Source organism: Sycon ciliatum, chromosome 9, assembly GCF_964019385.1.
Source record: "Sycon ciliatum chromosome 9, ocSycCili1.1, whole genome shotgun sequence".
NCBI lineage: Eukaryota > Metazoa > Porifera > Calcarea > Leucosolenida > Sycettidae > Sycon > Sycon ciliatum.
The window spans coordinates 13407261-13428139 of record NC_088651.1 but is presented as its reverse complement, the minus strand read 5'-3'; the positions used below and the strand labels follow the sequence as shown (position 1 = coordinate 13428139).

The 20879-nt window shown below is 46.9% G+C and overlaps 2 protein-coding genes across 2 annotated transcripts in view; one reads left to right on the top strand and one right to left on the bottom strand.

Annotated features, from left to right (window-relative positions):
• LOC135824737 (serine-rich adhesin for platelets-like) overlaps positions 1-1593 on the top strand; it is a 29716-nt gene extending 28123 nt beyond the window's left edge. Inside the window, exon 21 of the mRNA XM_065337443.1 lies at positions 266-1593. Coding sequence (XP_065193515.1) covers positions 266-796 — 531 coding nt within the window. The 3' untranslated portion in view covers positions 797-1593. The remainder of the gene's footprint in view (positions 1-265) is intronic.
• On the bottom strand, positions 1251-20574 carry LOC135824738 (coiled-coil domain-containing protein 148-like). The gene is made up of 13 exons (XM_065337444.1): positions 20267-20574; positions 16095-16255; positions 15417-15561; positions 14541-14854; positions 13180-13344; positions 11876-12000; positions 9398-9542; positions 8267-8473; positions 7960-8100; positions 7018-7136; positions 6053-6221; positions 3484-3579; positions 1251-2212 (listed from the first exon to the last, which is right to left on the bottom strand). The coding sequence occupies exons 1-13, from the start codon at positions 20316-20318 to the stop codon at positions 2060-2062; spliced, it is 1992 nt and encodes a 663-aa protein (XP_065193516.1). The 5' UTR covers positions 20319-20574; the 3' UTR covers positions 1251-2059.
• Positions 20575-20879: the final 305 nt, after the last annotated feature.

The following is a 20879-nucleotide window of genomic DNA, read 5'->3' as shown; positions in this document are numbered from 1 at the left end:
ATATGGAGAGAGCCTCAGATGTGGTTTAACTATCTGAGAAAAATGTTCCCGATAATAACCCTGGTTATTCTAACTCCTGCTTTTGTGTATGTGTATGGTGCGTTTATGGGTGTGTGTGTGTGTGTGTGTTTGTGTGTGAGTGTGTGTGTGTGTGTGTGCATGTGCCCGCTCGCGCGCATGTATGTGCGTGTGTGTGCGCGTGGGTATGTGTGTGTGTGTGTGTTTGGTTGCATGCGTGTGTGCCTGTTCATGCCGCGTTCTCCAGGTGACACATCCTGCAGCAGCGCCAGCGCCCGTACCCACTACTGTGCCAGGACAGTACATGTCATCTGCACCTGCTCCTCTCCCACCTGGTCCTCTTCCACCTGGTCCCGGTGGTCTGGCTGGGAGCAGCACCGCGCAACTACCTCCGCATCTAGCAGATCACCCGCTTCGACCGTTACATCGACATCGTCAAGCCGCCCCAACCCTTCATTCACTGTCGATGCAAGCACCCGTACCGCTTCTGAACACAACGGGCACGGTTCTTCAACCCAGCGGTCTAAGTGCACAGACAGCGGGTCCCTCTCAGCAGAGTGCTGGAGGATCAACTCACAGTCCACTTGTTGCTGCTATTCGCCAGGAGCTGCTTCGCATGTCAGTACGACCCTCCTCGCTTGCCCCACCGCAGCCACTACAGCCCAAGTCGCAAGCACCCCAGCGGCAGCCACAGCAGCAGCGGCCGCCACAGCGAGGACAGCAGAAACCTGGCCAAGGACCTCAACCACCGCCACCGCCACCACCGCTACCGCCTTGAGACTAGCTGATAGCTGCCCACGTGAAATTCACACACGTACAAGGTAACACTGATGAGAATGGCTGGAGTATATAGGCTCTTCATGCATATGCTCCTGCACTGGTCTATTCATGATCTTGAGCTGGTCAGATGGCACGCAGGGAGCACATACCCTACTCGCACCGTCGGGAATGAGAAGACCGCTGAGCTGTGCTCTGTACTAGCCATCGGTGAGAACACTTGTCGCCAATACTCAGCACAAAAATGCAAGCGCGAGTCACACACAGGCAGAGTGATGACATCCACGCACCCGCATGCACATACACACACTCCCTTGCCAACGGCACACAGCACACTCCCTTGCCAACGGCACACAGCACTCCCTTGCCAACGGCACACTCCCTTGCCAACGGCACTCCCTTGCCAACGGCACACAGCACACCCTTGCCAACGGCACACACATTGTACCAATAGGTAGGACATAATCCGAATCAGGTAGCATCTGACTTTTTGAATTTTGAATCCACTTGATCATGAGATAAATTGGCTGTTTATGTATCATGTGTATGTTCTCTCTATTTAATTGTGAGGTCTTGGTTTTTATCCAGCTTGAAAGTTTAGTTCTTGTCTTTTGAGCTCTTTATTGATTACTCTGTTCAGAGTAGGTGGCCTGCATTCAGAGAACAGAGTAGGTGGCCTGTGTTCAGAGAACAGAGTAGGTGGCCTGTGTTCAGAGAACAAGAGTAGGTGGCCTGTGTTTCTTACCGAGTGTTAGCTAGATTATGTGCACCTTAAACAAAATACACTTATTTTTTGTCTTCAGTGCGTGCGATGTGTGTAGGGGGAGGGGAAAGTATGTGGCTCTAGTTCGCATGTGCGTTGCAGTAGTAGTGTGTGCATGTGCGTTGTGCATACAGTGGAACGCTCACAGGGATCTAGCTAGCCTAGAGATCCAGAGCTATTATAAAAAGAGATGTTGGTTCGCTCACCATGACCGTGTGCTTGCTAGCTGAAAAATTGAAATAAGGCAGAAGACGGCCAGCAGACGCATTTGTGCTAATACAGATTGCATACTAATATTGAGATCAGAAGCGGTGTTCAGTCAATGGACACTCTATAATAATTTTTTGAAATGCTACCTAGACATCATGGCTTGTTGCGATGTGTAGTTAGTCATTGTTACTATCTCATTCACTGCTCCACGAAGCAACGGGCTGTCCTTGTTGTGATCAATGATCATTCACTGCTCCACGAAGCGATGGGTTGTCCTTGTTGTGATCTCATTCACTGCTCCGTGAAGCGATGTGTAGTCTTTTGATCCGGACGTTGTGGACGTGTGGGAGGCAGCGACGCCATAACCCTTGAAGCGTACTCCGACTGGTGAAGTCCCTGGTCTTGGAGCATCTCATATATACGCATCCGTGGGTCAGCCATCACCTGGATCAGGGTATAATAATAATAAGAGTTACAGTTCGCATGTCACTCATGGAAGGATCCATGGGGTTAACACATCTGTCAATGAAATCCAGGCAGAAGAGTTGGCTCCAACAAAAGGCATCTCAATATTGTCAGAACATGTTGCAGTTAGAACAACTACACAAGCGCAGCACATTTTTTCACAAGCATCAGCCATTTTTCTTGTTCAGAGCCAGTTCCAAACAGTCAGAAATATCAATACTGTGGGTGCTTTATATCATTATGAATATTGTCAATCCATCTGAGATCAGGGTATGCACACATACAATGCAACACAAGTCCCGTTAAACGACTGCACCACAACCAGATGCGGTGCAGTGATTTTTGCAGTGTCACATACTTTGAACTATTTCCAGCTGCCGTGATAGTCTGCACTGAATCAAAGCCGAGGCAATGTACTGTCGTGGACATGGAAATCATCCGGTCGAATGACGCTGGGCCGGGTCCTCAGTGCGTACAGAACGTTGCATGCAGTCCACGTATTGATCCTATGCTTACGGCTGCATGGCGAGCACCATGGGGCCGCTTGGCCTCCGACCGGATATGCATGTCCACAACGGGATATCGCTGGCCAAATGACTGGCGTAGCATTAAGCAGGGTCATGAAACATTGTTCTTGACAGGCCAAAGTTTGTTGCTGGTAGACTAGCTCATGGCTATCCAGTACACAGTTACTGGTTTAATTGGGTGTAGTACGTCCATGGCCAGTAAATTATGTATACAGTCAACTTTGCTAACAACGATTGCGAATATAACGACAATTCGGGAATAACGACAGAATTTCCATGCCCAGAGCAAAGTCCCATCCCACTGTAATACATATAATGAGACTTCAGGTATAACGACACTTCGCGAATAAGGACACCTTGCTGATGCCCCGCCGAGTGTCGTTATAAGCGAAGTTGACTGTACACGAGAGGAGATACCTGACCTCTGTCGGCTATAATGTTCTAAGCTCTGTCTCTGAGCCCCCTCTGTAGCCCGGTGGTCTAAAAGTGCACACGTGGGCCTGACTAGTAGCTGTGGACGGTACAGCTACCGGCAATAAGTACAGCAAAACCTGTCATGGAGACCACCTGTTCTAAAAGACCACTGCAACCAGGACCAAGGGATGCTATTTCCAGTCAATTGACCCTGGATAAGGAGAACACCTGGTAACAGAGACCAGATTTTGCAGGTCCCTTGAGCGGTCGTCTTAGACAGCTGTTTCACTGTAATCTCTATTCACGTACCTTTTCAGAGGTGAACGACTTTACATCGAAAAGCGGCTGCTGCATTGGCAATGCGCTGCCATCCAGAACGGCATCATGGCGATGCTTGGCGGAAGCCTGTACAGTACAGTACAACATCAGATGCCTAAGCAGTCAAGACAGGGATGGATTATATATATATATATACGGCGTGAGTACGAGGGGTGTAACACCGACTGTTTTCATGAGTTTGTTAGCACGAGTGGACTGAGAGGGACACATGATACACAGAGTACAAAGCTAGAGTTGGTAATTCCTTGGTTTTGTCCCAAATGTGACAAACGCTAAAGCTCCCTTATAATTATACTCTTGGCGTAACCAAAGCCAGGTATATCTTTGAATCGAATCAACCGAGCGAGGTACATCTTTGAACCCAATGGGGTATGTTGCTGAATAAACCCCGCTCAGAATGGCGACTAATTTGCTGAAATTGCACCAATGGGATAACCTTTGGTATGCTCTCTATTGATATTTTATGTTCAAAGTAAAATACTTCCTCCGCGTCATCGAAATTGTCACAGTTTGACTAGTGACTTGTCACTTGTTACTGACAACTCCATAAGCTAAGCCATTCAAAACTTATTACACAGTACGATAGTCTGAAGACTAGAGTAACGTTCCAGAACAGTTGGAGTGAGAGTTTTCATGCAGAGATGAAGTCCTCGTCGTCGCTGATGTCAATGGACGCAAAAATTTCGTTCCGAAATATTTCAAGGAAGGTTGAAAGTTGGTCGCGCCTCATCTCAAACGCTTTGACTTTCTCCACAGGACAAGAGCTGCTATGCTTGTCGTCTGCTAGCTCTGGATGATTTCTACTTCACCACCAACGAAGCCTAGTAAGAATACACGATCGTTGCGAGGTCGGTTGATTACCGTCGGCGGAATCACCTCGATCTTGAAATGAACTTTTTTTAGCCGTGGCATGCCCATTTATTTTAGCTGTTTGGTCACAGCTCATGCAGCTCATGCAGCTCAGGTAAGTGTACTATCGCATCCAGCGCGCCCTGTTTTTCAGCATCACTGATATACCATGGTACGGCACCTGCGCGTGCATCACTAGCACTACGTGTAGAGTCTACACGGCTCTTGCAGGTACAATCATGTACTGAGTGTCTCAGCTAGAGCGACAAATTTTATCGCTGTTGCAGGCATTTAGTTTGCTGACCCCTCGATGTTTCTCCAAGCGCTGCCACTTGTTCCACGAAGTCATTCTCACCCCAGCTAAGGTAAAACAGTGATGAGGCTTGAGTGAATGGCCATAAGCACGAGAAATGTGCAGGCTGCAACGCCTCACTGATCTCCGCGAGTCGAAATTACCATCGCAGCGACATCAGCGAAGAAATTGCGTCTAGTTCAAAAATTCCAGCTTCCAATAACAGAAAATAGAACTTTACCGTCACCCTATACTGATGACTATCGCCTATATCCCATTCCCTGCCTCTGGTACGAGTGCTGGTGAGTAAATACCCCGTTTTATATCAAAAGTCAAACTGCGACAATTTCGATGACGCGGAGGAAGTAATATTATACTGTGAATATGATAATGATCATAGCCATACTTCAGCAAAACTGAGGACTTCACAACTGCAGCGTCTCTCAACGAAATATTTTCGCGTGAGTCAAGGGTACGATACCCCGTTTTATATCAAAAGTCAAACTGCGACAATTTCGATGACGCGGAGGAAGTAATATTATACTGTGAATATGATAATGATCATAGCCATACTTCAGCAAAACTGAGGACTTCACAACTGCAGCTTCTCTCAACGAAATATTTTCGCGTGAGTCAAGGGTACGCTGGGTGGTGCGCAGCTCTAGACCTGTAAGGGAATGTTCACCCTACTGATAAAAAGTGACTGACGGGGAAAGTTTCCAAGGTGATTTCATCACATGACGATACTGGCACATTACTTGCGGAAAGGCTTTACTGCCGCGGCTGCTGCGGCAGTAACTGCATTACGGCAGTAAAAAGAGTGCTCAGAATGGCATGAGGGAAAATCCCTTTACAGTGCAGCGGTGGGAGCTCCAAAACGTATGTAACGGTAACGCTTTTGAGTGGGTTTTAAAATCATGAAATGTTTCGGCTTGCAAAGCTAGCAAACAATTCGGGGCCAGTATTGCCAAAAATACATTGTACTGTCAACCTGGTGGATAACAGTCTCGAGTAGACCAACAACTCACGATACTGGAAAAGCCATTATTCTAACGAGGCGCATATATAACGATTTCCCAAAATTGACTAGTTTACGTGTACCAAAGGTAACGATTCTCACTCATTCTCAACGCTCAATAGGACAGTATATGTATCGATTTCTGTATAACGATTTCTATTTTAACGACAGATTTCTCCTCGTTAACTCGTTAGAGTTAGCACTTCGTTATACATATGGCTTTTACAGTACTATCTTCGGACCTAGTGATATTTTCACTATAGACGTTCAACCTCACGAATATGACAACTTGCGCATGACGAAACAATTCCCACGATCGGGGGTCATCGTCCATAAGGTCTAGTCTATGTACATATACGCACTTCATACCAGGCTCTTACCTCAGTGTCTTGCAGCACTCGTGTTGGATCGTCGGCAACATTGACGGCCACCGTAGCCCTCAGTTCATCGAGGCGTCGTTCTCTCTCCTCGCTCAACTGCCGCAGTCTGTGCTTCTCGCGTTGCTGCAGTTCAACGCGTTGCTCAAGCTGATCCTTGCGGAACGCAACCCTAGAGCAGTAGAAATGGTATGAAATGGATTCGGGCTGTGACTCACAACTCCCTGAAATGGAGAGGTGCTGCATTTCGAATTTGGGAACATTTCCGAAGGCGGGAATGACCTTTGATTCGACTGCTGCTTTCCGTTCAACTTTTCTGGAAAATCAATAACTCCACTGATTCTTGAACCCATTAGTTTGATAGATATTCTGAAAATTGAGATGCAGAACCTCTGCAATAGGAACTCTTAAGAATGCTAGGCCAACAAGAATGCCGGCTTCGCCACCTGGTGCCGTGTGTCAATGTTGCAGACGCTCCGACCATTCCCCCGTCAATCAGTAGTTGGGGGTGTCAATGTTCGACCCTATATCCCGGGGAGCAAGGTGTATTTTTCATGGTACTTTTCGTGTCAAAAATCCCAATGATTTAGCAACCAGAGCTCTCACTCTCGCACACAAAGAGGACAAGAAGGCTTGCTTCCAGTGGGGTAGTGAAGGCAACATAACTGTTGTCTGAGTATTTTGTGTGAGCCGCTGGCCACGCATTCAAGCCCCGGCTATGGGGACCTGTGAAGCATAAGTAAAGATACTAGGTAGAGCCACTGACTTGCAAGGCAAAACCTAGGTCCCGTGCATTTACACACACACGCACGCGCGCACGCACGCACGCACGCACGCACGCACGCACGCACGCACACACACACACACACACATGTTGACTCACCAAGCCATCAACAACCTCTAATCTTACACCTAGATACATACACGCACGCACGCACGCAGTGGGTGTTCTGCATGATTGCACACACCTCTCACGGTCATGTTTGAGTTGTTCTGCCAAGACAGCCTGCAGCTCAGCCAGCTTCTTGACATTCTCCGCATGGACTCGAGCTTGTTTGTCTTCCTTTTGCTTTTGGAATACCTCCACCTAGCAGACAAAGATAATAGAGATTAGAGTGTGCGTTAGGGTTGTAAAAGGTGATGAAGCTTCACTGTTACCGTCTCTAGGGGCACATACAGAATTGTGAATAACAGCAACAAAATACATGTAGCCACAAATACTATAACTGCCATCCAGCCTTCAGACTCTTTTGTTTATCACCAATAACCCCCTCCCCACCCCCCCCTTCTCCTACACACTCAGTGTCTGCTCTAGGATTTCAAACCTACGGGGTACAGGTGTACGTGGCATAACTCTTCCAACTGGGTCAGAGGTGGGTATGTTCGAATGCAGCTACTGCATGTACATCCGGGAGCCGTAAATATTTTAGGATTCACCGATGTATATGTAGCATATGATCGTATTCCCAACAAGGTCACAAGTGACCAGATGTTCTTTTTCCAAACAGATCCAAGTACCCCGACCAGATGTTCTTTTAGGCCCAAGTCCCCCCCCCCCCCCCCACACCGGGTCGCTGTCCCGGCTGACTCAGCTCTGAAGCAGACACTGACACTCATTTCACAGTCATATCAGAGGGTAGAAGGACATCTAGACCAGGCAGGCAGAATAAGTGGTCCATTTGTTCCTCTGAGTAATCCAATTTTGTTGTCCCGTACAAAACCTGCACAGCTAGCACTTTTCAACCTCTTGATGCCTAGGTAGCGGATTCTAGAGTGAGTAACAGAACCGACATGTGATTGAATGAGAAGTAGATTGTCTAGTCTGCCTAACACTACAATCGTCATCAGCAACTGCACAATGGTAGTTATCAATTTTTTCAGTTGAACTGGTTAGACCACCCTAAACACACCTTTCTCTTCGTCGCGTCACGTTTCTTCTTTGCATCTTCTTCTTGCCGCCTTGCGTTCTCCAGTTGCTTTTCTTGCTCAAAGGCATGGATGGCCTCCTGGAGCTTGGCTTCCTCAGCACGGAGTGATCTCATTGTCGCAAGCTGTGCAAAACATCCACATAATCCAGAAAAGTGCAGGGAGCAAATATTTTTTATTTGCAAAACCTGTGGTGCACGTGTGAGAGATTTGCTCACAATGGCTTTCTTAATCGGAGTTTTGCAGATGAGGCAATGCATCAGTGTGCAGGGCAATGTACCTCTCACTCACCTGCTCGTTGAGCCGCTTGCACAGCTCTGTTTGCGCTGAGTGCAGCTGCTCGACTGCCTGCACCTCGGCAATAGCACTGGCGTTCTCTCTGAGCGTGGCTTGCAGATACGTCAATAGTCGTTCACGCTGTGCAGCACTGTCACGGGCCATGCTGTCCAGACGATAGTGGAAGTAGCGATGAGACAAACACCACTGGTACTGATCATCCTACGAGGACACCGCAAGGACACAGTACAAAAGAAGGGCTCTCACTGGCTGCGTTCGATTATGCACTTGAATCGATTCATGAATCCATTCGCATGCATCCAAGTCGTTCGATTTTCATGCCACGAGCCCTGGAATTGGTTCGGAATCCATTCACCCTATTCACATCTGGTGATTTGAATAGCGCGAATCCATTCATGAATGACTTCATGAATTGATTCGCGGGCATAATCGAACACACTCACTGGGTAAAGGGTAGATACTATACTCGCCCAAATAACATGGTGAATGCTGCATATGGTAGCCGACTACCATATGCAGCATTCACCATGTTATTTGGGCGAGTATAGTTTAGTGTCGCCATGTGTCTCTCTCCCACAAAAATGGACTATAGATCACTGCGAAGATCCCAATGGGAAAGAAAGTTCGCGCTCCACGTATCCTGACATACAGAGAGACATAGACAATAATAGCAACAGCACACAAATTGAAGGGTGGTTGGCCGCAGCCAGATCAATAAATGCAACTTTTGGCACGTTTGAAACTCAACAAGCAGCATCCACTGCTCGCATCACCTGCGAAATGGCATTCTGAAGGTAGGGGTGGGGAGATGGCTGTGACTCCAGCCTCCTACATGGGACTCCAATCAGGACTCATATTCTGGTTTCGACCTCATGACCAACGGCAATCCATGAACTGCACATTATCCTGATGAACACCGGTGATCCGTGTGAGTGTGTTAGTCGTAAGTAAGGATTTAGAAATCATTTACACACCAACAAAATGATCGACTGTTGTTTGCATAACCAATCCCGGTTCAAAATACAATATGGACAACAGATATGTAAGCAAATTTAATTCACGGCACTGAGAACATTCGGCAGACACACTCAAACAATGGGGTCTCAACCACCCATACCGACTTACGATCTCCTTCTTGCTGTATCGTGGAAACTGTCGTCGACACCGGTCCACAAGCAGGGTATACCGGTTTTTAGCCACTGCTTCATACTGTGCGATGACACGGTTGAAGTAATCACTGTCTGGGCATGGCCAGTGTCGCGTGTCCGGTCTGCACAGCAGGGGAGCAAATGATTAGGAGCAGATAGAGGAATGCAAAAAAAAGAGTAAGTTAGGATGAAGGATGAAGGGAGAAAGAGAGAGAGTGAGCGAGTGTGAGAGGGAGAGAAAGAAGGAGTGACAGACAGAGAAAGACACAGAGCGACAGAGGAACAGAGATAGATAGAGATGGGGAGAGAGTGAAACATGGAAAAGAGACACCGGAAAACGCCCACACTTGCAGAGGTATACATAGGCAGGAGCAGAACGAATCCTCCAAATCGTGGTATTTGGAGAAAACACAGCAGAGAACCAAAAGATGAGCACCATCTTGGACAGTACTGCGGTCTCTCTCAGTCAGTTACGAACGATGAAGTGGATCCAGTAGAAAGGATCCAATGCATACTGACTACTGCAGAACAGAGCCAAATTCTGAAAAATGACTGGTGGTGGCCACAAAAGTACAGGTTCGGCTCAAAGAAGAAGGACTACAAACAACACTGATCATCCGGGTCCGTATCAACTTTATAGTCCACTATATGGTGATTTCCTCAGTATCAAGTGCCATACTTGCCACCCAGCCTGCCTGGCTTCAGCAAGATGTGAAGTTGAGTGATAACTTCTTGCACCACACTCCCTTGCAGAGGCTAACTGGGACTGCATATACAGGACAGCTAGGCTACACGGGTTTATTTCATTTTTTTACACCCACGGTATTTCCCCGAATATAAGTCGCAACATTCCACACTAAACTTCACGCCTAACAAAGGAGGTGCGACTTAAAATCGAGCATGACTTGCTATTGAAGTGAATGTATCAAAACCATAATGACATGGACCTGGAAATGGGCGTGCGACTTACAATCGAGTGCTACCTATGATCGGGGAGATACGGTATTACGTACAACACAGTTGAACACTTTAAGCCAGGCGTGACGTAGCACCGGGCTCCGCACCACTGTAACTACAGCAGACATACAAGTCGTAGGAACAGTGACGATTCATGCACAGCTTGAATACTACAGCTGGATACGCAATACACGGGTGTGGTGCGGTCGACAACCTGTCCGATTATCATTATCACAGTTCAGGTATGAATAATTATGAACACATTTGTGCCACGATGTTCCCCTCACCAAGTTGACACCATTTCTCAGCATTTACAGCAACAAAAGAGCTTTTTCCCCGCTTGAAAATGGGTTGTTGGGTCATGATCTGGGCAGCAACGGGTAGAGTTTGATCCAGTACGAGTTCGGGTATTTTTTTATCTGCATGAGTAGCACGTGCGGCTTATCGGGTGATTTTTGACGTAGCACAAGTACATTGGTGCACGGCATTGCATGATCAAGATCGCCGTAATGCGTTTGTACAGTGAGTGTGCGCTTCCGCTACGTAGAGAAGTGTACAGCATGCAAGTAGCTGTACTTCTTACATGCGCGGTTGCGGAAACACCGTACTGCAAACAATCCAACCAGTTATTAGGCACAAACTGGCACCCGTGTGCCTGCTGAACACCGTACTGCAAACACCCAAACCAGTTACTGTATAGCAGGAAATTTTCGGACGGAATTTGTTTTCGTACGATTTCGTACACGGCCTCTTTTGTACAAATTAATTCCGTACTAAACTTGTTCCCGTGAAGTTATGTGCACTATACATGCGTACCGCATGCGAACACGTGCATTTAGCAAGCAGCACTGTACGAAAATATAATCCGTACGAAAGGTCGAAATTCGGCTTTGTCCGATAATATTTCCGTCCCAACATGTCCTGCTATAAAGTATTAGGCACAAATTGGCGCCTGTGCACCTGCTCCCATTCCCGGGCAGCACGGGTACCCAACTACCCGATGACACCCCGTGTCATGATTTCCTATCTCACTGTCTGTCAAAACAATAGATGCTTCCCTCGCATAGACATGGTCGCGTAGATAAAAACACAGAGCGACACCCTTGCACCTGTGCTGTACGTGTTCCCTGCCGGAAACGTGGGTCTCCCTAGGCAGAGGGAGCGGAAGGGGGTGGGTGTGGGGGGGGGGGGGGGGATATATGAATGGAAAGAGAAAGAGAGTGAGAGGGAGAGATATAGAGATAGAAAGATGAGCACACATACATATGTACCCACTCACGCACACGTGCACACACATGCACACTTGCTCACGCATGCGTACTTGTACACGAATCAGAACGCATGCATGCACACGCACAAACTCACCCATCCACGCCCCCCCCCCCCCCCCACACACACACATACACACAAACACACACACTGGACTAGCTATCACAGATTTACATCAGGCTGTGGTATCACAAGGTTCTGACAAACTCTTCTGTAGAATCCATCTCACCTTAGTATACTGGCATATTTCTCCATCAAACTATCGATGTTGCTGCTCAGCTGCGAGTTTAGATGGTGACATTCCTGTAGAGCAGTGCAGCGTAGCTCCTCCGATGGCCAATCCCAGGATGACACCTGCATGCATAGCAAGATTATGTGTATTGTTTCAACAGCAGAACATCCAATACGTATCAGAAAATAGGGAGACCATCCGAGCAAGAAATATCCAAGGACACAAGAACTTAGTCAGTGGCGATGGCGACAAAGCTAATGTACCATTAATACCAAAAAACCATGTTTGAGAATGCATGGCACTTGTAACGAATTAATGGGACAAAATGGCGTATCGAGGTCACTGGCGTGGGGAATAAGATGACCCATAGGAATGAACTGAGTGCCTAGAGAAACATGCACCTTTAAAAACTGCTGTGTGTTTGTGTGTGTGTGTTTGTGTGTGTGTTTGTGCCCGTGATACAGAGACCTCAGGTCGGCAGCGCCATCAATGCCGCCCCTGCTCAGTAGTTTTCACGGTTGTCCTAGTCTCAGTACCATTGTCTTTCTTTATTATTTTCGAGCTGGGACTGTGAACATAGTAAAAAGTAATAATGATGATACTGTGCTGGTGTCCAACGGCAGAATGTGACATGGCAGCTCAGCATACTCAACTCTTCTGGAGATGAGCGGCTTTACCACAATGACAGTGCGAAGCATAACGAGATATAAATCGCCGTGCAAGGTGTAGCTGAAGACAGCTCACCTGGTACGAGATGGAGGTATAGTGTAAAGAAGAACGTCTCGGTCTCGCCTCTTACTCGGAATTCAGCTCTACAGTACTGTTGGGCGCCGAAGAACTGGGGGGGGGGGGGGGGGGCAGGGTTCTAGCCTAGCCCATTCTTATTTTTAGCGAACACAGTAGTTGTTCTTATTCGATGTGCAGTTTTACATGTACATTTATGCAGAGTTATACTTCTGAGTGTACATTATAGTGTGCATAACGGTTTCCGTTCTTATCTGCAAAACATCCAGCCTTGACCGTTCTTAAAAAGCAGTAAAATTCTAGCCTGGCCGTTCTTCAGCGCCTGACAGTACTGTGCACATCTGTCAGCGAAGCCGTTCTATTGATGTCTATGTGTGTGTGTGTGTGTGTGTGTGTGTGTGTTCGTGTGTGTGTGTGTGTGTGTGTGTGTGTGTGTGTGTGTGTGTGTGTTCGTGTGCGCATGGGTGTGGGTGAGTTTGTGCAAGGGGATCGCTATGCAAGAGAGACATGAGGGTGTCTTCAAAGTAAAACGTATTCTGGCTACGGAATGTTCTCACTTCAGAACACAAACGTTCCCCGGCACTGGTCCTTGAGAAGTACAATGGGTCCTGTTCACCACAACACTGCAAGGTGGTGTTCACGGAAGAGGCAGCAGCCGGCTCCGGGAACTTGGCCAGTGCCTGGTTCAGCTCATCTTCTGCAGTTTGCAAAGCGCTTCCAACCTGTATGGCACAAAGGTATGTGAGCATGTCATCCAATTGCACAAGCAATACGATAGACAAAATAGGAATTACCAGAAACAGTTTTTACATTACTTTCAACACGGACACTGAGCCAGTAAAATTAATAATTATTATAATTAATCAAAATGGAAGATATCACAGGGAAGCGAGGTATGAGTTAGGACTGCTCATCATCTTGTTACACTCGTGGATAGTTGCTTCATAACTCGTTTCCATGTGATTTCTTCCATTTTAATTGTATTAGTTTTGTTAGGTACATCCTCCCATACTACCTACGTTTCCCAAGCTGGCCTGCATGCACTTTTAACTCGGCTATTCATGCTCTGCTCATATACCGTAAAGTCGTGGATAAAAGCCGGGCTTATAAGCACATAAGCCGCTTTCTGCATCAGGCTTTAATGCAAACCAGGCTTGTATGCAAACCATGCTTATGCACCACTGATATTTTGCCAGGCTTGTATGCACGCTTCTACGTGCGACACGCGTAGATCTACCACTGACTACCGGTATGTCGGCAGTTTTATGCACCGTACATAGCGCATGCACTCCTGACCTACCCGATCCGCGCTTGCATAGAAGCCAGGCTTCTACGAGCGACAGGCTTATATCCATTTGTCCCGTTTGATTTTCAGGCTTCTATCCGCGATGTGCTTGTATGCAAACCCGGCTTTTATCCGCGACTTTACGGTAGCCGTTATCCAGCAACTGTGGATCAGAAACCGGGAATGCTCTTTTCCAATTTGCCCTCGACAGGAGATGGCAATTGCTCAGGGAATGGAGTGAGTATCAATTCCAGCAACTTGTCAAAGACATTCCGTAGTAGCTTCTGGCATAGCCAGGACCCACAACACAGTATTTCAGATTTGTGAGTGCAGGTCATGGGCCGGGCAATAACCACTCTACTGATCACAAGTGATAGTTGACGTAGCATCAGCTCAGTGGGCCACATCAGCAGTCGCTCATACGTAGCACATGACTTATCAACCACTGGCTCAGCTCCATGGAATATGTTGCTTGTATGATATAAAGAATGTGCATGGCAAGGGTCCTAAGTTGGTAACTCTTTTTTTCAAAAATAAATAAATAATAGGCACTAAATGCAATGTGGTAAAAAGACTTGTATAGACTGCACGACACGGTTCAGTACAAAGCAATTTGCTACAGTCCAAACTCACATCATCGGTCAGAGCTTTCAACGACTCGACTGATTTCTTCAGGGCGGCGCTATCGGTGCGAAGCATAAGCCGAGCACCGTCCTCTCCCAACTGCGATACCAGGCTGCACTGTCTCTGTAGGGATTCGTGAACGCCCAGGACATGAGTTGTGGCCAGGATGACCATGTCACGAGTGTTCTCCGTACTCTCACAGCCATGTGCTGTGCTGGAACGCTGTGCTTGCGGGGACGCATGCGGATGAAGTACGTCCTCCGCTAGCGACGGTGCCTGTGCATGTGCATGCCACCATTGGCAGTACTCCATTATTGAAGCATCTGAGTACAAAGTGAAAGTGCAATAATCAAAAATGGGCATAATAAAGCAGGAAGAAGTCAAATTAAACGTGATTTGATCACTTCCGGAATGGTATCAGGTTACCATGTTTTCCGGAGTATAAGCCGCACTAGAGTATGACCCCACCCCCCGCACGCGAATATTTTTGCCACGAAATACGGACATTTACCCTATTTATCGCCGCTAATTCGATCCTCGGAGTGTAAGCTGCACCCCTCCCCCCCCCCCCCCCCCCCTGTTAAAGTGAATTTTGAGTGATCAAAGTGCGGCTTGTACTCCGGAAAATACTGCAGTGGATATGTTTGTAAACGACACCTATGAACGTGCCTCGGATCAAATGCAGATACTCAATGAGTGTGCCTGCTTTCAAAGTTCCTCAATGGAACACTCAAGGACTCTGATGGACACCCTTCATCATTTTAAAGTATTAACCTGATCAGCATGAAAATGTACATAGCGCGCTGCCTTGCTGCTTTGTGCCGTCATATGGTGTGTGCTTTTTTGTAAAAAAAATAAGACGATGTAAACCTCTCACAAACCTACCATCCGTATTGCGCACAATCTGCATATGTGTGGTGGTGCTTGAAGCGTTCGCGTCTCGGCAAGCCGTCTTGAGCAGCTCCAGCTCCTTGCGGTACACTGCACGGTGCTCGGCGCAGAGGAACTTCTCGTGAGATGCTTTCGCCGCCTAAGTTCAAACGAAAAACAGACGGAGGACTTGGTGAGGTCTCTTTCGCGGGCTGTAACGGCATTTGATCAAATGCAATGTGATGCTGAAAGGGCGAACACACTCTTCACCACAAAAATGTTGACCAGCAGGTCAAAGAGAAAGATCTGGCAATCGATCTCAAATATCACTCTCTCTTACATGTGGCTTATACGCAAATGTCAGCAAAATACGAATTGTTAGCTGGGGGGGGGGGGGGGGGAGCAAGAACGTTGTGCAGCTAGCCATCTGGAGAATACGGGCAGATGATCTTGCGATGGTGTGCGTAAGAAGAACGACTACGCGCTGACTGTATGCACTAATCTATGTGGTGCAAGTGCACGCTCACTGTATGAAGACACTGTGTTACACACTGGAATATGCAACGCCATCTATCAGTGTGCTCATACCATGTCAACACAATCCTGATAGAATACCTGCGCTACCCGGACAGAAAAGCCTGAGCTCAGTGCCCAATCAAATCCCTACCCATCGCAGCCGTAACATGAACTCACCTCTTTCATACCCTTTGCTTGCTTTCCACCGAGCTCCGATGCACTCTTGTGTCTTGTGAGTGCCGCTTGTGCGCTCTCATAGTCAGCTTTTTGCAGGAACGCAAAACTGTGCGCACTCTTCGCACCGGAGTTGCCAGCTAGCAGTGAACGGATGTATACTCCTGTGTGAGTAATAATCAAAAGAATTCAGGAACAGCTACACATGAAGATCTGGAATACACAACCTGCTAAATCCATTTCATCCTTTCCGGTTAATGGCCAAAAAAGGATTCATTTTACATGCGGTTTGAATATAAATTCATAGTTGAGTTCCAGTTTTGAAATGGTTCTAGTCAGATTTGGACTGTGAAATTTTGCTTGCTGGTTCTCGTAGAACTTTTGAATGTGCCGAGCTGAAAATCGTATTTTCTCAAATTTGGCGCTTGTCGGGTTTTGCGTCTCAGCTTTTCACATGTGTAAAAAATCACTCATATTGGTTGCGACCGCCCCAGTATGCGATTGTTTGGTAAAGCATTCCAGTTCTGCCATATCCATACCATGATAATGCAGACCATGCAGGAGTTTCTGAAGGCAAAAATCCTGGTTTGGCTGATCTTGGCACCCCGTTCTCCGGCGTACCTTTTGACCTTCGTCTCTACCTTTGCAGTTCATGGCCGTGCTCTTGGGCGACCCACTGTTGCTTTTCCCATTCTTAGGTTCCGCCCTCGCACGCGCGGTAATGTAATTGGGCTTGTAAGGAGATTCTACGTCTACATGCGAAATCAAACAAAAACGGGTGCATACTAGGCGTCCCAAGCTCTCTCGTGGCTGCAAATTGTCAAACTTCAAGGAGGGAATGCACATAGTCAATCTGCCTCTGAAGCTGCCACACTACCTGTCACCAGCTTCACCGGCTCTTAGTACTATAAGACATGATGGCTTCACCAGTGGTTGCTCTCCATTGAACTTGATGCAGAGCCGTGGCAAATCTTTCCACCTCATTATCCAGGTAGTGAGAAATAAAAAAACACTTTTTTGCCTAGGTCATCAAGGTGGCAGACAGTGTCGTATTACCGGTATACCCTCGCATGCAAAGAGACAGTTTATTCCCGTAGCTATGCAGAAGACGTTACTTCAGTAACGTCTGGCGCTAGCCAGGGTCCACACAGCTTTAATTTTGTATTTGTGTGTTTGTTTGTTTGTTTGTGTGTTTGTGTCACGCCTGGCGCTATCCCGTATCTGTCCCGTACCGTACCATCAAACACAGCTGGCCACATACAGCTGCCCGCAATATTCAAATAGGGCTTTCAAACGCAAGATCATAACGTGAAGCAACTTGGAAGAATGGGCATGAATGTAAAGTGTATGGGGGAATGCATGTAGGGCGATAGTGCGGGTTCGAATCCAAGGATATGCCTGAAAAAATAGGAGAATTGAAAAATTTATAACATCCCTATGCTTTTTTTGCCGTCATCAAGGCGGTAGACGGTGTCGTATTACCCTCGATCGTACCTGTCCCGTACCTATCCCGTGCCGTACCATCAAAGACGGCTGGCCACAATGCATATTCAAATAGGGCTTTCAAATACAAGATCATAACGTGAAGCAACTTGGAAGAATTAGTATGTATACGAAGTTTATCGGGGGATGCATGCAGGGCGCGCGATAGTGCGGATTCGAATCCCAGGTTATGTCTTAAAAAAAGCATTTTTTTAAAGAATTTATAACATGCCTATCCTTTTTTTTTGTCTAGGTCATCAAGGCAAAAAAGCATAGCGTAGGGCCCTGAGCTTCCAAGCTCTCTCGTTTATTTTGCTTAGGGCCCTGCGCTATGCTTTTTTGCCTAGCTCATCATGCATGTTATTCGAACAGATGGAAACTTTTCGCAATCCAATGATGTAGCCGATCAGTTTGTTGTGGTATGGTCGGGCATTGTAGCCTCCATGGTCGACATAAAACACTATAAGACCGCAACGAAGTTGGGGCCAAAGAGAAAGTTCCATCAGTTCTAGCAACATGCATGGTGAGCTAGGCAAAAAACCATAGCGTAGGGCCCTGAGCTTCCAAGCTCTCTCGTTGCTAGTGATCATTGGGATACCGGAAGCTTACCATGGCAAGTAGTATTCCTCCCTGCAGACAAGCTTTCACGGCTTCCACTTGGTGAAAAATACCTTATCCGAAACAGCAGAAATTAGGCAGTTTGTGAGACGCGATCACGGATCGAGATCATTCCCATTTGCGGAAAGCCTGAAAACACGTGGTCCGAAGTTATTTTGCCACTCTACAGCCTTTGCTTGTGCTGTTTTCTTCTCCTGTTTGGTGTTGTGTAGATAAATGCATGGCCACAATACTCCTCTCTTTCTTGATAGCAATTGACTGCAGGCTTAGCATTACCACCTTCCACAACTAACTGTACATGCTACAAAAGGAAAGTCGGACCACTGTTGCTGAGAGCTCATATGGACTTCGTAATGAGTCCACGAGAAATTCTAGTTTCTTTTTCGAGCATGCTGGCCTGGGCTGGACTCGGCAGAGGCAGGTCTTTGGAATGCGCTCTGTTCCCAGCCGCTCCTTCATCCTGGTCCAACTTTATCAATGAATCGGTGTATACTTCAGTATAGCTACATCTTGTGGAGATGCTATTGCCAGAGCCTGAGGCATAATGAGAAAACTCCTCTTCGTCTGTCTCCTGCATGATTTCTAAAAAAAACATCTACTCCACGTAAATCTTCATTTCGGATTCGTGGCCATCTACATGACTGTATTGCCGTGGCCAAAGAAAACTGACCAACAAGTCAAAACTCAGACTGAAGTAGTTCCACGTTTCCTTTTCAATTCCAAAATCAATACCACCGTACATCTTGCACCGCCCAAAAACCCATCCGAGCGCCGCACGGGTGCTGCTTTTGGCATATCATGGGTCGGATTTCTTTGCTTACGACTGTACATGCCAGTACATTTGCCGGTACGTACCTCACCGCTGATCGTGATAGGTATAGGCAGCTTGTTTATCAGTGTAGTTAGGTTTTTTTGTTTTGTTTTTGATGCAGCTGCCTTTTTTTCCCCGTTTATGTCTTTCCCTCAAACCAGTGATTATTATTATTAAATTTTGAATGCCTTATGACACACCTGACGCCCCTACGACCAGATTGGTTATGGGTTATACATAAATACCTCACTGCATTGCTGCATACAGCGAACAAAGTGCTAAACGTGTTACGTGTCCACAAAGTCATGTACCGGTGGTATGGTATGGTATGGCATTGATTTATTTGAATTCGGTATCTCAACAGTACAATGTACAACTTGGGAAGCTCCGGTATCTGTACAAAGCGTTCCAGCTGCACGCATGTCAGGCCCAATGAACGATGAAGGTTGGATCTCATGATTGCATGTAGCCGATTGTTGCGAACAACCAGGGGTTTCCCCGATATTATCCACTATGCAACTGGTAATGCCGCTCAAACCTCACATAATGCTTGTTTTGTGCCAATCTAATGCTGCATAATGCTCTGCTGTTCGGATAGTCTCATAATGCTGAACATAATGCCGGCATTAGCCGCTGGACCCCATATGGGAGTAGATGGGGAAAAAACAATCTCTTTCTTGTTTCTCCACAACAATGAATTTCATAGTACAGTCGACTCCTGATATAACGAACACCATTGCGCATGAGAATTTATTCTTTTTAGCCGAATTTCGTTTCTAACAGAAATGTACTCGCACTATGCAAGCAGCAAGTCTTGGCTGACGTGTGTGGCCCATGACAGCATGAGTGCACTCTGTTTTCTACATTTTTGGGTGACGAGAAACATAGAAATAAAAACTTGCGAATTGTCACCATAGTTTAGAGTACAATACTTCTTTGACTGCATGAAACGGCCGCTAGACATTTTTTTACTGGGGCATAACGTTATCGGCCTCTTGTACGGCCAACAAAACATCATTTTCCACAGAGTGAGAAGCAGTGTGATAATTTTAATTTCTAAAGCCAAGAGAGCAACCGACCGAATCAACTCAAGCTTGGATAAGCGCTTCGGCAGCCACCATAGTGGCTTTTCTTCACATCGTGTGTGTGCTACTGGAAAAGCATAGATTCCCGTACTTGTCCGGCGTTAACGTTGCGGACAAAATATTATTTTTATACGCGTCCACAAAGTAGTACAGTACACTGAAATGGAAAGGACGCTCACCTCTGTCAGTCCTACTGGGCCCAGCGGCGGCAGGCCTAGGCTTTCGCTGCATTTCAACTTCGGCTGAAGTGTGTCCAGACCAGCACGATAATGGGAGTCACTCAAACAAAGGAGTTCCGCCGATGCAGCTGGGGGTTGGAACTAGTTACTTAGAAGTGCAAACGACGTGACGTGCCCGAATGTGCCGTTCTGGAGTTCGCCGGCCCGGTGCGCGCAATGAATGGAAACCGTTCAAACGAAACCCTTCCGTAGAGCCTAGACCATGTAGACTACGTAGAGTAGATTGGAGTCGAGAGTAGAGCCTAGACTACGGTAGTCGATAAACTTACTATTAGTAGATGTAGTCATATCCCTGAAGATGCCCTCTTGGGCGAAAATTTGGAAAGGAGTTTGAAGTTTGGTTTTGAGAGATTTGGAGAGACTTTAATTTTTTTTTGTAGCCAAGGATTTGGTGTGGCCGTGGGCGGTGAAAGAAAATAATTAATTAGAAATACGTAGAGTAGTACTTACTTTTTCGTAGTGGGTCGACGCGGCCACGCGGCGGCGGTTGGGAAGAGTCAAGACAGGGAGTTGTAAAAATAATATCAGTCTTTTAGTACTCCAGGTAACGAAA

What these genes read in the sequence shown, in the direction of transcription:
- LOC135824738 (XM_065337444.1), bottom strand. Translation starts at nt 20,318, where the DNA reads ATGCAGCGAAAGCCTAGGCCTGCCGCCGCTGGGCCCAGTAGGACTGAC. An exon ending in GGGAACGTTTGTGTTCTGAA is followed by an intron (nt 12,001 to 13,179) that starts GTGAGAACATTC and finishes CTATGCATGCAG; the next exon opens with GTGTCATCCTGGGATTGGCC. An exon ending in AGTCGTTCACCTCTGAAAAG is followed by an intron (nt 2,213 to 3,483) that starts GTACGTGAATAG and finishes ACCCTGATCCAG; the next exon opens with GTGATGGCTGACCCACGGAT.